Source organism: Oncorhynchus mykiss, chromosome 26, assembly GCF_013265735.2.
Source record: "Oncorhynchus mykiss isolate Arlee chromosome 26, USDA_OmykA_1.1, whole genome shotgun sequence".
Classification (NCBI taxonomy): Eukaryota; Metazoa; Chordata; class Actinopteri; order Salmoniformes; family Salmonidae; genus Oncorhynchus; species Oncorhynchus mykiss.
Window position 1 is genome coordinate 44,720,909 of NC_048590.1, and position 15,493 is coordinate 44,736,401.

The 15,493-nt window shown below is 45.0% G+C and overlaps 1 protein-coding gene across 3 annotated transcripts in view; it reads right to left on the bottom strand.

The window, feature by feature from the left end:
- LOC110506903 (A disintegrin and metalloproteinase with thrombospondin motifs 17) overlaps nt 1–15,493 on the bottom strand; it is a 217,665-nt gene that overhangs the window by 15,541 nt on the left and 186,631 nt on the right. For all 3 annotated transcript variants that reach the window (XM_036964481.1, XM_036964482.1, XM_036964480.1), the window contains 3 exons: nt 10,860–10,995; nt 4,651–4,855; nt 2,636–2,788 (listed from right to left, as the gene is read on the bottom strand). In XM_036964481.1, coding sequence (XP_036820376.1) covers nt 2,636–2,788; nt 4,651–4,855; nt 10,860–10,995 — 494 coding nt within the window. The remainder of the gene's footprint in view (nt 1–2,635; nt 2,789–4,650; nt 4,856–10,859; nt 10,996–15,493) is intronic.

Genomic DNA, 15,493 nt, shown 5'->3' on the forward strand with positions numbered 1-15,493 from the left:
ACCCCAAACAAACACTATACAAAACACAGGGTTGAAACCCAAACAAACACTATACAAAACACAGGGTTGAACCCCAAACAAAAGAGCGAGGAGTACCTCGAATAAATAACACATGCGCACAATGATTAACACACGGGACAAGACCCGTAATCATCTGCGCAATCCACAATGGCACGAAAGCCAAAACACACAGCACAGGTACTCACACATACCAACGGACATAGTAACAATAATCGACAAGACAATGGTGAACCAAGTGCACACTTATACAAGTACTAATCACTGGGAATAGGGGCCAGGTGTGCGTAATGACAATCATTTCCCCCCTCATAGGTATTTCATTAGGAACAATACGAATATTTTGTCTAGAAACAAGTCTTTGTTTTTAGGTTGATAATCATTTCCTCCTGGTGAGTCACTTTTTTTAATGCAGAAGGGATGTTACCCAGTTCTGAATATTTTTTTGATCTCTTTACATATCCCTGTTACACCTAAAGAGTTTGCATAGTCTTTGATGCTATTCCATCTGGAACTGTAATGCTGTTTAGAGGTGTAACCAGACCTCACCTTCTTTATTGATTTAATTTGATTTGAGATATCCTGTCTTCATCCAGTTGACTCTCCAGTAGGAAAAATGTGTTTCTCCTTGCTCCCTCAGAACAATACCTGCTTTATTTCAAAGGTAATGTCATATATATTCCCTACTTCTAACTTACTGGAATACATTTATTAATAATATCTGTTGGAAAAACGGTTGGTTATTACCACACAAATAGCTGCTTATCTGCTTGTTAACAAGTTCTTTCAGAATGATCCATAAGTATTACCCTGTGAATCCTTACCTGAAGAAAAATACATTAACATTAACTGTACTCTTTGTGATGAGCATCCAGAAACTGTTTGGCATTTATTTTGGCATTGTCTACATGAAAGAGATATTTGTAGATTTATAATTGCCAATATTCTTGATGACTTTTGTTTATTATGGGAGAATGTACTGCTCGGTTTCCTTAACTATAACAAGGATAAATAAATAAAAATGTACCTCTTAAATCTGTTATACCACATATCCCAGAGGTGCCTTATTGCTATTATAAACTGGTTACCAACGTATTTAGAGCAGTAAAAATACATGTCTTGTCATACCCGTGGTGTATGGTCTGATATACCATGGCTGTCAGCCAATCAGCCTTCAGGGCTCAAACCACCCAGTTTATAATCTGTAATATGTTGGAACACATATAGCATATATGTTGTCCTTGTTTGTTCGTATACTTCCTGTATAACGCTGTCTCCCATTAGTATTCTACTGTGTTGCTCCTGTCTCTATTTGACTAGTAAAGCGTTATAGCATGTCATTCTGTGTGGACTTATTGTAACCGCCCATATAGTAGCTTTTTAGTTCCCCTTTGGGGAGGATATCTGGACAATTTGTACATTTATTAACTAAGATATGGGTGTTTTAATTCCTGGCAGTACATTACAGAACAGAGCAGCTGAATGAGTTAGTTGAGGTTACAATCACACAGGATATGTCCCAAATGTCATCCTTTTCCCTATATAGTGCACAACTTATGATCAGGGCCCATAGGACTGTAGTCAAAAGTAGTGCACTATATAGAGAATAGGGTGTCATTTGGGACTCATCCGTGAGAGGAAACACTTTGCATTACTCAGAGCTTTCATTCATCCTGAACTCTCAGTTTTGAAATGATCTCTAAAGAGACAAGCAAACAAACAGAATGATTAGTGAACATGTTTTGTAAATGGAGGGTTTTTGCCCACTGCAGAGCCCAGCAGACGAGTGTATAGTTCAGCTCGGAGGATGAATCCCAAATGTCAAAAGGAGTGCCATTTGGGACGCAGGTCCAGAGTAGCCGACTGGTGCCTACTGTAGTTCAAAGTGTTAATAAGGAGGTTTGCTTGTATGTACCATCCCGGTCTGAGGACTTTACTGTGTGTGTGTGTGTGTGTGTGTTCCTTCATGTGTCTGTGTGTAGTACGAGTACAGCAATAAAGGTTGACACCTGTCCCCTCACTGCCAGCCACAACAGACAAGGTCAATTACATTTCAGGAATTAAACTCCCCATGTTCATTCTCACCCACAAGAATTGAAATGGACTTGTTGCTATTGCCCTGCCCTAGTTAGACAGATGGGAAGAGAGACTGGTGTGAGGGCCAAGGTGCCTTAATTCATTCCTCCAGTAGAGAGAGAGAGAGTGTATGTGTGTGTCTGTGTGTGTGTGTGTGTGCGTGCGTGCGCGCGCGCGTGTGTGTGTGTGTGTGTGTGTGTGTGTGTGTGTGTGTGTGCGCGCGTGCGTGTGTGTGTGCCTGCCTGCCTGCCTGCTTGTCTGCCTGCGTGCACTATAAAGGGAATAGTTTGCCATTGAGAATGCAGTCAGACAGTGATGCAGGTGCAGTCAGGCTATCTGTCAAGATGCCCACATCAGGACTGGCACAGCGTTGGCACCATGTTGGCATCACCTACACCGCTGTGTCACAGGGAGGGATTAATCAATTGGAAGGGGGCATCCGGGGTTAGAGTCCTCTCCACATGGGAGATCTCTGTAAATAGATATTTGATTAAAAAGAGAGTGTATGTGTGTGTCATTTATGTGTGTGTATGGCCCATACCTTGGACCAGTCCCCAGTCTTCCACTCGTAACATTTGGAGTGGTCCTCACAGGGCTCCTGGTCAGCAGGCTGAGAGAGGGGGTCACAGTTCCCCTGGGGGTTGGTGCACCTCACTGTCCTCCGACGGACCCCACTGCCACAGTCTGAAGAACACTGGGGAGAGGAGGGAGGGAGAAGGGAGAGGGAGACCAGGGGAGGGAGGGAGGGAGGGAGGGAAGAAGAGAGTGGAGGGAGAGAAGAAAAGGTGAGGAGAGAGGGAAGGAGATGGAGACGAGGGAGAGAGGGAGGGTGGGGAAGAAGGGAGATGGAGACGAGGGAGAGAGGGAGGGTGAGGAAGAAGGGAGATGGAGACGAGGGAGAGAGGGAGGGAGAGGAAGAAGGGAGATGGAGACGAGGGAGAGAGGGAGGGAGAGGAAGAAGGGAGATGGAGACGAGGGAGAGAGGGAGGGAGAGGAAGAAGGGAGATGGAGACGAGGGAGAGAGGGAGGGAGAGGAAGAAGGGAGATGGAGATGAGGGAAAGGGAGAGAGGGAAACATTGGAGTTGAGGGAGAGGGACAAAGGGAAGGGACATATAAAGGAGAGAAAAGGGAACATGAAAGAGGGAGGAAGAGGTGGAAAATAATGACAGTAGAGAGGGAAGAGAGGGGATGGAAAAGGATAAGACAAAGAGTGGAAGTGAGAGGAGGAGTGTGAGGTGGAGGAGGAGAGGGAGAGGAAGAGGGGGAGGGAGGTTAGAGTGATGTCAGGAAAAAGAGAGGGAGGTAAGATGAGGTGAGAGGAGGAGTGTGAGGTGGAGGAGGAGAGGGAGAGGAAGAGGGGGAGGGAGGTTAGAGTGATTTCAGGAAAAAGAGAGGGAGGTAAGATGAGGTGAGAGGAGGAGTGTGAGGTGGAGGAGGAGAGGGAGAGGAAGAGGGGGAGGGAGGTTAGAGTGATGTCAGGAAAAAGAGAGGGAGGTAAGATGAGGTGAGAGGAGGAGTGTGAGGTGGAGGAGGAGAGGGAGAGGAAGAGGGGGAGCGAGGTTAGAGTGATGTCAGGAAAAAGAGAGGGAGGTAAGATGAGGTGAGAGGAGGAGTGTGAGGTGGAGGAGGAGAGGGAGAGGAAGAGGGGAGGGAGGTTAGAGTGATGTCAGGAAAAAGAGAGGGAGGTAAGATGAGGTGAGAGGAGGAGTGTGAGGTGGAGGAGGAGAGGGAGAGGAAGAGGGGGAGGGAGGTTAGAGTGATGTCAGGAAAAAGAGAGGGAGGTAAGATGAGGTGAGAGGAGGAGTGTGAGGTGGAGGAGGAGAGGGAGAGGAAGAGGGGGAGGGAGGTTAGAGTGATGTCAGGAAAAAGAGAGGGAGGTAAGATGAGGTGAGAGGAGGAGTGTGAGGTGGAGGAGGAGAGGGAGAGGGAGGTTAGAGTGATGTCAGGAAAAAGAGAGGGAGGTAAGATGAGGTGAGAGGAGGAGTGTGAGGTGGAGGAGGAGAGGGAGAGGAAGAGGGGGAGCGAGGTTAGAGTGATGTCAGGAAAAAGAGAGGGAGGTAAGATGAGGTGAGAGGAGGAGTGTGAGGTGGAGGAGGAGAGGGAGAGGAAGAGGGGAGGGAGGTTAGAGTGATGTCAGGAAAAAGAGAGGGAGGAAAATGAGTGAAAAGAAATATGAGGATAGAGAGAGTGTGTGAGAGGGAGAGAGAGAGAGAGGGCAGAGTGTTACTCATTATAGAAGCCCCCTGTGGTGGTTCATTAGCTCCCCTCTCCAACCCACTCTACCTCCTCTTCAGTGGAGCGAGGGAAGAGAGAGAGAGGGGGGGATGGGGTTACAGATGTCTATATTATGCAGTACTACTGCAGCGCTGCTCCTACATGATTCTGCATCAAACTTTGAGGAAAGTAAGTGGTTTACTATTTCTCTCTCTCTGTGTCTCACTCACACGGGAACTCGCATAAACACGTGGACACACACAGATGTGCGGAAACACTCAAACACGCATCCACGAATAGTCGCATAGACAAGCACACACCCCACCCCCACCACAACAGACCTTGGACCACTCAGAGGCCTCCCAGGCAGTGAGGCAGTGGCGTCCCTCGCAGCCCTGCAGGGCGGGGGGTTTGCCCCCCTGGCAGTACAAGTCCCGTGTGTGGATAAGGGATCCGTTCTGCAGCTGGTACACACAGCCCACCTCACGCAGCTGGAGACCCTTCCCACACGTCACCGAACACTGGCCCCACTCCCCTGTCACCCACCTGGAGAGAGAGATAGATGTAGAGAGGGGGAGAGGAGAGAGAGAGGGAGGGGGAGAAAGACAAAGAGGGAGAGAGAGGGAAAGTAAGAGAGAGAGAGACGATTTGCATTTGTATTTATTAAGGATCCCCATTAGTTCCTGCCAAGGCACCAGCTACTCTCCCTGGGGTTTATTATGGATCCCCATTAGTACTTGCCAAGGCAGCAGCTACTCTTCCTGGGGTTTATTATGGATCCCCATTAGTACTTGCCAAAGGCAGCAGCTACTCTTCCTGGGGTTTATTATGGATCCCCATTAGTACTTGCCAAGGCACCAGCTACTCTTCCTGGGGTTTATTATGGATCCCCATTAGTACTTGCCAAGGCACCAGCTACTCTTCCTGGGGTTTATTATGGATCCCCATTAGTACTTGCCAAGGCAGCAGCTACTCTTCCTGGGGTTTGTTATGGATCCCCATTAGTACTTGCCAAGGCAGCAGCTACTCTTCCTGGGGTTTATTATGGATCCCCATTGGTACTTGCCAAGGCACCAGCTACTCTTCCAGGGGTGTATTATGGATCCCCATTAGTACTTGCCAAGGCACCAGCTACTCTTCCTGGGGTTTATTATGGATCCCCATTAGTACTTGCCAAGGCACCAGCTACTCTTCCTGGGGTTTATTATGGATCCCCATTAGTACTTGCCAAGGCACCAGCTACTCTTCCTGGGGTTTATTATGGATCCCCATTAGTACTTGTCAAGGCAGCAGCTACTCTTCCTGGGGTTTATTATGGATCCCCATTAGTACTTGCCAAGGCACCAGCTACTCTTCCTGGGGTTTATTATGGATCCCCATTAGTACTTGCCAAGGCACCAGCTACTTTTCCTGGGGTTTATTATGGATCCCCATTAGTACTTGCCAAGGCAGCAGCTACTCTTCCTGGGGTTTATTATGGATCCCCATTAGTACTTGCCAAGGCACCAGCTACTCTTCCTGGGGTTTATTATGGATCCCCATTAGTACTTGCCAAGGCAGCAGCTACTCTTCCTGGGGTTTATCATGGATCTCCATTAGTACTTGCCAAGGCAGCAGCTACTCTTCCTGGGGTTTATTATGGATCCCCATTAGTACTTGCCAAGGCAGCAGCTACTCTTCCTGGGGTTTATTATGGATCCCCATTAGTACTTGCCAAGGCACCAGCTACTCTTCCTGGGGTTTATTATGGATCCCCATTAGTACTTGCCAAGGCACCAGCTACTCTTCCTGGGGTTTATTATGGATCCCCATTAGTACTTGCCAAGGCACCAGCTACTCTTCCTGGGGTTTATTATGGATCCCCATTAGTACTTGCCAAGGCACCAGCTACTCTTCCTGGGGTTTATTATGGATCCCCATTAGTACTTGCCAAGGCAGCAGCTACTCTTCCTGGGGTTTATTATGGATCCCCATTAGTACTTGCCAAGGCAGCAGCTACTCTTCCTGGGGTTTATTATGGATCCCCATTAGTACTTGCCAAGGCACCAGCTACTCTTCCTGGGGTTTATTATGGATCCCCATTAGTACTTGCCAAGGCACCAGCTACTCTTCCTGGGGTTTATTATGGATCCCCATTAGTACTTGCCAAGGCACCAGCTACTCTTCCTGGGGTTTATTATGGATCCCCATTAGTACTTGCCAAGGCACCAGCTACTCTTCCTGGGGTTTATTATGGATCCCTATTAGTACTTGCCAAGGCAGCAGCTACTCTTCCTGGGGTTTATTATGGATCCCCGTTAGTACTTGCCAAGGCACCAGCTACTCTTCCTGGGGTTTATTATGGATCCCCATTAGTACTTGCCAAGGCACCTACTAGAGTTTACTTTCTTTTTTTTATATGTTCTACATTATAGAATAATAGTGAAGACATCAAAACTATGAAATATGGAATCATGTACAGTAGTAACCAAAAAAAGTGTTAAACAAATCTAAATGTATTTTATATTTGAGTTTCTTCAAATAGCCATACTTTGCCTTGATGACAGCTTTGCACACTCTTGGCATTCCCTCAACCAGCTTCATGAGGTAGTCACCTGGAATGCATTTCAATTAACAGGTGTGCCTTCTTAAAAGTTAATTTGTGGAATTTATTTTCTTCTTAATGCGTTTGAGCCAATCAGTTGTGTTGTGACAAGGGAGATGTGGTATACAGAATATAGCCTTATTTGGTAAAAAACCAAGTCCATATTATGTCAAGAACAACTCCAATAAGCAAAGAGAAATGACAGTCCATCATTACTTTAGAAGATGGTCAGTCAAGACTTTGAAATTTTCTTCAAGTGCAGTTGCAAAAACCATCAAGAGCTGTGATGAAACTCGCTCTCATGAGGTCCGCCACAGGAATGGAAGACCCAGAGTTACCTCTGCTGCAGATGATACATTCATTAGAGCTACCAGCCTCAGAAATTGCAGCCCAAATAAATGCTTCAGAGAGTTCAAGTAAAAGACACATCTCAACATCAACTGTTCAGAGGAGACTGTGTGAATCAGGCCTTCATTTATTTTATTTTTACCTTTATTTAACTAGGCAAGTCAGTTAAGAACAAATTCTTATTTTCAATGACGGCCTAGGAACAGTGGGTTGACTGCCTGTTCAGGGGCAGAACGACAGATTTGTACCTTGTCAGCTTGGGGGTTTGAACTTGCAACTTTCCGGTTACTAGTCCATCGCTCCAACCACTAGGCTACCCTGCCATGGTCGAATTGCTGCAAAGAAACCACTACTAAAAGATGCCAATAAAAAGAAGAGACTTGCTTGGGCCAAGAAACACGAGCAATTGACATAAGACTGGTGGAAATCTGTCCCTTGGTCTGGAATCCAAATTTGAGATTGTTGGTTCCAAGGAGGAGAGTGATGGAGTGCTGCATCAGATGACGTGGCCTCCACAATCCCTCGACCTCAACCAAATTCAGATAGTTTGGGATGATTCGGACCGCAGAGTGAAGGAAAAGCAGCCAACAAGTGCCCAGCATATGTGGGAACTCCTTCAAGACAGTTGGAAAAGCATTCCAGGTGAAGTTGGTTGAGAGAATGCCAAGAGTGTGCAAAGTTGTCATCAAAGCAAATTTGTTTAACACTTTTTTGGTTACTACATGATTCCATATGTGTTATTTCATAGTTTCGATGTCTTCACTATTATTCTACAATGTAGAAAATAGTAAAAAATAAAGAAAAAACCTTGAATGAGTAGGTGTTCTAAAACTTTTGACCGGTAGTGTATCTACAATACAAAATCCATGTGTATGTGTGTGTAGAGTGTGTGTGTTATCATGTGTATTTGCTTTGGTAATGTGATAACCCGTTCCATGCCATTAAAGTATTTTCTGATTAAATTGATTAGAGTAAAATGATCAACAGGTTAATGTTGGCAGATATGTAGAAATGAAAGTGTAGAAATAAGCACCATCTCTTTTAATCAATCAGTAAACATTTAATGGCCCAGTGCAGCCGAGAACGTCATTTCACTATGTTTTAATGTTTTATTTCATTTAAAATGGTACCCCCTTTTCTCCCCAATTTCGTGGTATCCAGTTGTTATCTTGTCTCATCGCTCAACTCCCGTACACCAGGCAGTGAATTAGTTAATAAGAAGGAAAAGAGTTCCAAACCTCTCTTCCGATAACAGCTAGTTCTCAGTTTCCCACTCCCCACTCAGTCCTACAGTCCTACAAAATTCTTGCTTGAGTAATTGCTCTGTGCTAATAAGCCATTTTTGCCATTTTAATTGAAAACAATCACATTAAGGTACTTAATTGTCACCCAAATGATTGATGTTGAGATAAAAACAGCTGCATTGAACCTTTAAGTGTCCTCTGTGTTAAACAAGAGTGGTTCACTATGCAACACAAAACAAAGACAGAAACTGAGAAATTGAACCTTTAAGTGTCCTCTGTGTTAAACAAGAGTGGTTCACTATGCAACACAAAACAAAGACAGAAACTGAGAAATTGAAATACGCTTAAATTCTCATTCAAAACAATAAACAGTACCAACACACTATCCTCCCAGTATTAAAAAGCACCAAGCGTTTTTTGTACGCTACGATGTCGCCAATGAAGTAATGTTGACTAATCGACTGGGTCGTGATCAGTAGGGCACATCGTAGCAAAACGTTTTCAAACAGAAAAGGAAAAATAACCTTCCTTATTGGACCAAGTCCAGGTAGTCCCTCCCCAGTTTCAGAGCATCTTCTTCCAATTGGTGCCTGATGAACATTACCCTATAGATGTGACAGAGTTTGGGGTTTGGGGTTTACAGCACCAGGCCTGGTGAAATTAGGTCATAAAGAGTTACAGCCAAGCACCTGGGGCCTCTGGAAAACTGGGCCTCTATTTTCCAGGTGATGTAGTAATAAACTAGATGGAGAGGTCCCAGTCTGTCTGTCCATCTGTCTGTCTGTCTGTCTTTCTGTGTATGTGTGTGAATGTGTGCGTGTGTGTTCTGCTTCCATGTCCATGTCTTTTATCCCTCCTCCTCTTCCTGTCTTTACAGCAACGTCCTAATACAGTCCACTTCCATTCAATATGTGTCTGTACCTAACAAGTCCTGCCTATATGGTAGAGATGCAGCTGACTGATCCACTGAATGGATGCAAAGGGGAACGGGGCTAAGAGACGGCAAAATATATCCACATCAATGTATGTCTTAGAAACGTATAACTGGGCTGGGTCCAAATACAGGGAGTCTTTGTCTACGTCCCAAACGGCACCCTACTCCCGATACAGTATAGTGCACTACTTTTGACCGGGCCTGGGTCACATGTAGTACACTATAGGGAATAGGGGGCCATTTGGGGCAGGTCCATTTCTGTTGCCCAAAAATATATACAATGTCTATGGGGGCTGTCGTATAAAGTCAGCACCGTATTGACAGAATACACTCAAGAATAATTAGAAAGGAATATTTTTCAATGAAAATAAAGTTAGATGAACAGAAATACGGAACCCCGTGCTCAACTTACCAGCTAGAAAATAGAATTCTAGAATCTTTAGAATCTAGACTCTAGAGGCTAAAATCTAGACATAGTGAAACAACAGTTCAGTGAGTGTAACATAAGGGGATTTGCAGCCTCACTCCTCAGCCTGAAATGTGCCCACTCACATTGACCAATAGCCAGCTTTTTGGTGGCACAACTGACTAAAAACATTTCAGGAGGGCAGTCCCATGAATCTGCGAGGCAGAGGTCCCAGTTGCTTGTCTCGGTGTGAGCTGAAGAGGGAGGAAGTGGAATGGCTCTCCTGGGGGACTCCAGTCGTTCCATGTATTTGAACCATTCCTGAGCTAGCACACCTGATTCAACTTGTCAACTACTGATCAAGCCCATGTTTCGGTGAATCAGGTGAGCTAGTTCAAAGCGACAACTGAAGTCTCTACCCTGAAGTTTGAGTGATATACAAGTACATTAGTGGGAGTCAGTGTGAGGCCGGTTCAATAGGCCAGACGGCACTCTGCCTTTTATGTGGATAAGGTAATAAGGCACTTTAAACCACGTACATCTCGCACCCTATTCCCTATATAGTGCACTAATTTGACCAGTGCCCTATAGAAGTAGTGCACTATATAGGGAATAGGGTGCCATTTGAGATACAGCCCCGTATCTTTGAACAGAGAGATCTGGGTTAAATGCATCAGCAGTACAGCTCAGAAACATTCCTTGCTGCAAGTTCCTCTAATGTAAAACTCTGCCTGAGTAGGACATGAAACAATCCCACTGTGCACGCTGACAGGCACTCCACTGCACAGTATTCTGGATCCTCCTTCTACAGCCAATTCAACTCAATTGAGCTGGTTTTTATAATCACTCAGAAACAGGATGATGCAATCTTTTCATCATCCTGTTTCTCATTCAACTATTCCTGATTAAGTGTGTGTGTGTAATTGCTTGTGTGCGTGTGTGTGTGTGTGTGTGTGTGTGTGTGTGTGCGTGTGTGTGTGTGTGTGTGTGTGTGTGTGTGTGTGTGTGTGTGTGTGTGTGTGTGTGTCTCTCACCTGTACTGGCAGGGGTGTGAGTTGCAGCGTCGTACTTGGGGTAACGGCCTGTTCTCTGGTTGGCAGAGGCTGTCATTCACCAGAGTCATGCTTTTATTGACCAGCCTCATACAGGACACCACTGTCCTCCTCTCACCTGGAAACACACACACAGTTATAATCTGAGGTATACAAACACAAACAAATTACAGCGAAGGAGAGAGTGACAAAAGAGAGAGTGACAAAAGAGAGAGAGAGAGAGAGAGAGAGAGAGAGAGAGAGAGTGTGAGTGAGAGAGAGGGAGAGAGAGAGAGTGTGAGTGAGTGAGTGTGTGTGTGAGAGTGAGACGCTGTCTCAAAAAAATTCAAACTGTTTCACACACACAAAACACATGGAGTTCAAGCCTCTGTCTCAACCGGCATAACCCTCCAGTGAACTACATCATAGCCTGGTCTAATGCGAAGGTAATTACACAATAAAACTCAGTTAATTAACACTAAATCAGAGCACTGAAGTCCTATATTTGGAGCTGTGCTGGCCCCTATCCAAACCACCACTTGCTGGTTAAGGCCCCGACTACTGTGTGCGTGTGCGTGTTTGTGTGTGTGCGCGTGTGTGTGTGTGTGTGTGTGTGTGTGTGTGTGTGTGTGTGTGTGTGTGTGTGTGTGTGTGTGTGTGTGTGTGTGTGTGTGTGTGTGTGTGTGCAGGGCCCGAGATCTGGGCTTTGTTCCAACTTTATGAAAATCAATCCTTTCTCCCTCCCTCTGGCCAGAAGTTGTGCACTATATAAGGACTAGTGTGTTTGTGTTATATTGTGTTAAGTGTACTACAGTATATAAGGACTAGTGTGTTTGTGTTATATTGTGTTAAGTGTACTACAGTATATAAGGACTAGTGTGTTTGTGTTAAGTGTACTACAGTATATAAGGACCAGTGTGTTTGTGTAAAGTGTACTACAGTATATAAGGACTAGTGTGTTTGTGTTATACTGTGTTGAGTGTACTACAGTATATAAGGACTAGTGTGTTTGTGTTATACTGTGTTGAGTGTACTACAGTATATAAGGACTAGTGTGTTTGTGTTATATTGTGTTAAGTACACTACAGTATATAAGGACCAGTGTGTTTGTGTTATATTGTGTTATGTGCTCATGGGTTTCTACTATATGGCTCAGAAATGACTAAATCTAGATTCCCACTACAATATTTATGTCACAGGTTTCATATTCCTACATCGTCCCAAAATCCTGTGATGGGAAATGTTTTATGAACACTGTGTACAGGCTCCCTTACGATAATGCCAACCCCCATCCCATCCCTTAGTTGTCACGGCCTGACCTTAGAGAGCCTTTTATTCTCTAATTTGGTTAGGTGACTAGGGTGGGCACTCTAGTTTTTGTATTTCTATGTTGGCCTGTTATGCTTCCCAATCAGAGGCAGCTGTCTATCGTTGTCTCTGATTGGGGATCATATTTAGGCAGCCTTTTCCCACTGGGTTTTTGTGGTATCTTGTTTTTGTGTTGATGCCTGTGAGCTCTACAGAACGTCACGTATCATTTATTCTTTATTGTTTAGTTGTTCGGTTGTCCTTAAAATAAAAAGATGTCGAACCGATTCCACGCTGCGCTTTGGTCTGAGTATGATCACAACAACGATTAGTGTTCTTCTCAGAGCGACAGTGTCGGCAGAATTCATTTGGAGGGAAAACTAGTCATATTTACTCTAAAAACCGAAAGATACTAGAAGAGTAATAATTAATTCTGGTTACCAAGGAAACAGAGATTTGTTCCACACACACAGTGAGGCGCGGACTCTCCTATGAGGACTTTGGGTTTTCCTCATTTTTTGAATCGCTCCAAAAGTGGGCAACAAAATGTCAAGTAGAACTCTATGCTAAATAGGTTTACGCACATAATATTTGTCAGGGGTACAGGGTCCACAGTGGCTCAGTTGGTAGTGCATGGTGTTTGCAGGGGTATAGTATCCCCAGTGGCTCAGTTTGTAGTACATGGCGTTTGCAGGAGTACAGGGTCCCCAGTGGCTCAGTTGGTAGTGCATGGTGTTTGCAAGTGTATAGGGTCCTCAGTGGCTCAGTTGGTAGTGCATGGTGTTTGCAGGAGTACAGGGTCCCCAGTGGCTCAGTTGGTAGTGCATGGTGTTTACAGGAGGATAGGGTCCCCAGTGGCTCAGTTGGTAGTGCATGGTGTTTGCAGGAGTACAGGGTCCCCAGTGGCTCAGTTGGTAGTGCATGGTGTTTACAGGAGTATAGGGTCCCCAGTGGCTCAGTTGGTAGTGCATGGTGTTTGCAGGAGTATAGTGTCCCCAGTGGCTCAGTTGGTAGTGCATGGTGTTTGCAGGAGTACAGGGTCCTCAGTGGCTCAGTTGGTAGTGCATGGTGTTTACAGGAGTACAGGGTCCCCAGTGGCTCAGTTGGTAGTGCATGGTGTTTGCAGGAGTACAGGGTCCCCAGTGGCTCAGTTGGTAGTGCATGGTGTTTGCAGGAGTACAGGGTCCTCAGTGGCTCAGTTGGTAGTGCATGGTGTTTGCAGGAGTACAGGGTCCCCAGTGGCTCAGTTGGTAGTGCATGGTGTTTGCAGGAGTACAGGGTCCTCAGTGGCTCAGTTGGTAGTGCATGGTGTTTGCAGGAGTACAGGGTCCTCAGTGGCTCAGTTGGTGGTGCATGGCATTTGCAACGTCAGTGTTGGGGGTTTGACTCCCACGTGGGACCAGTACAAAAATGTCTGCCCTCACTACTGTAAGTTGCTCTGGATAAGAGTGTCTGCTAAATGGCTGAAATGTAAATGAAATGTAGGCAACTAGATTCAGCCACGGGATGATTTTTGTCTAAGCGGTTTGTCGGGGCGGGCGTAACATAATCCTAGTCATTTGTACACTGCAAATTGATCGCAACTAAGCTCAGAAAGAGTTTGTATTTAAAAAATAATATTAATTTCCATACCTTGATTACATTGAGACACCATCACATACTGTATGTCTCTTTTGTTTGTGGGAATACTTGGGAAAAAACACTTGCAGGCCTGTTGCTGACCCCTGATATATGCCATTTCGCAGGCGCTTTTATCCAAAGTGACCTACAGTACACAACCCCACAGATTGTATTTTCAACTAGCGACTTTCAGGAAATAACACTGATCAAATTTGGTAAAACCCTTTAAGTCATCAGACAGCTGGCTGCCTACAACAAACTAACTGCTAGCTGGCTACAACAAACTCACCACTAGCTGGCTACAATAAACTAACCGCAAGCTGGCTACAACAAACTAACTGCTAGCTGGCTACAACAAACTCACCACTAGCTGGCTAAAATAATTTAGCAGCAAGCTGGCTACAACAACCTAACTGTTAGCTGGCTACAACAAACTAACCGCCAGCTGGCTACAAGCTAACCACTAGCTGGATACAATAAGATAACCACTAGCTGGCTACAATAAGCTTCACCCTTGACATTGTTAAAGCACTCCAAACGAGTGAACGGACAAATAAACGAAAGTGGTCACCTAAACCTGCACACACCCTCTCACCAGCCAAGGTTGAAACACCTATCACAGCTAAATTACATATGTTATCGATGATTCAGACTGAACAACGCATCATAGCTAATCAGTCACTGGATAGCGATAAAACCGCTGATGTCATGGTGCTGTTTTCACTCTAATTATTACCAGACTTGCTTCGAGAGTTACTTCAGTTCATAATTGGATGGATTTATCATAGTTCATAACTAAATAGCTTTACAAAGTAATCAACTTTTAAAAAATCATGTCATTGATGTCATAGTGTTGAGATGAGTGCAAAAGCAAATTGAAGTACAACCTACTGATAATTGTAATATATTTTTGCAGCCTTGTTTTCCACTGGTTGAGATACAACATCAGTTGAATTTATAGTAAAGGGTAATCTACTCTTAAGGGTTAAAACAACATTAACTAGCCACCTATCCATCCACTACACATCTACTGCTAGATGATGGTAAAATACTGTTGCTCTGAGTTAATAAAAATAATGGTTTTTCCTCAAAGTTTATTTTTAATATCACCAGAATCAGCTCTAGATATTTGCAGTCTCAGCAATGAACTGAGAATTGAATAGGCAAAACTAGAGATACGTACTGTATGTGTGCAGTGTGCTGTCCACCTGCATGAGAGTGCACGTGTACATGCACGTGTTTAACTTTGTTTGCATGTATGTTCGTGGTAACCCAGTTGAGAGTCCCACAGTGGGAGCCATCTCTATCTGTCTGGTGTGCTCTAGTTCAGAGGTTAGAAGTTCACCAACACTGGGCCTATTTGTCTCCCCCAAGCCCCAAAGGCCTGTCCAACTAACCATCTGCCATAGCCTCTAACACGTCTCCAAGACCCAACCCACTACCTCAGTCCCAACGGTCTGTCCAACTAACCCTCTGACATAGCCTCTAACACGTCTCCAAGACCCAACCCACTACCTCAGTCCCAACGGTCTGTCCAACTAACCCTCTGACATAGCCTCTAACACGTCTCCAAGATCCAACCCACTACCTCAGTCCCAACGGTCTGTCCAACTAACCCTCTGACATAGCCTCTAACACGTCTCCAAGATCCAACCCACTACCTCAGTCCCAACAATCTATCCAACTAACCCTCCGACACAGTCTCTAAG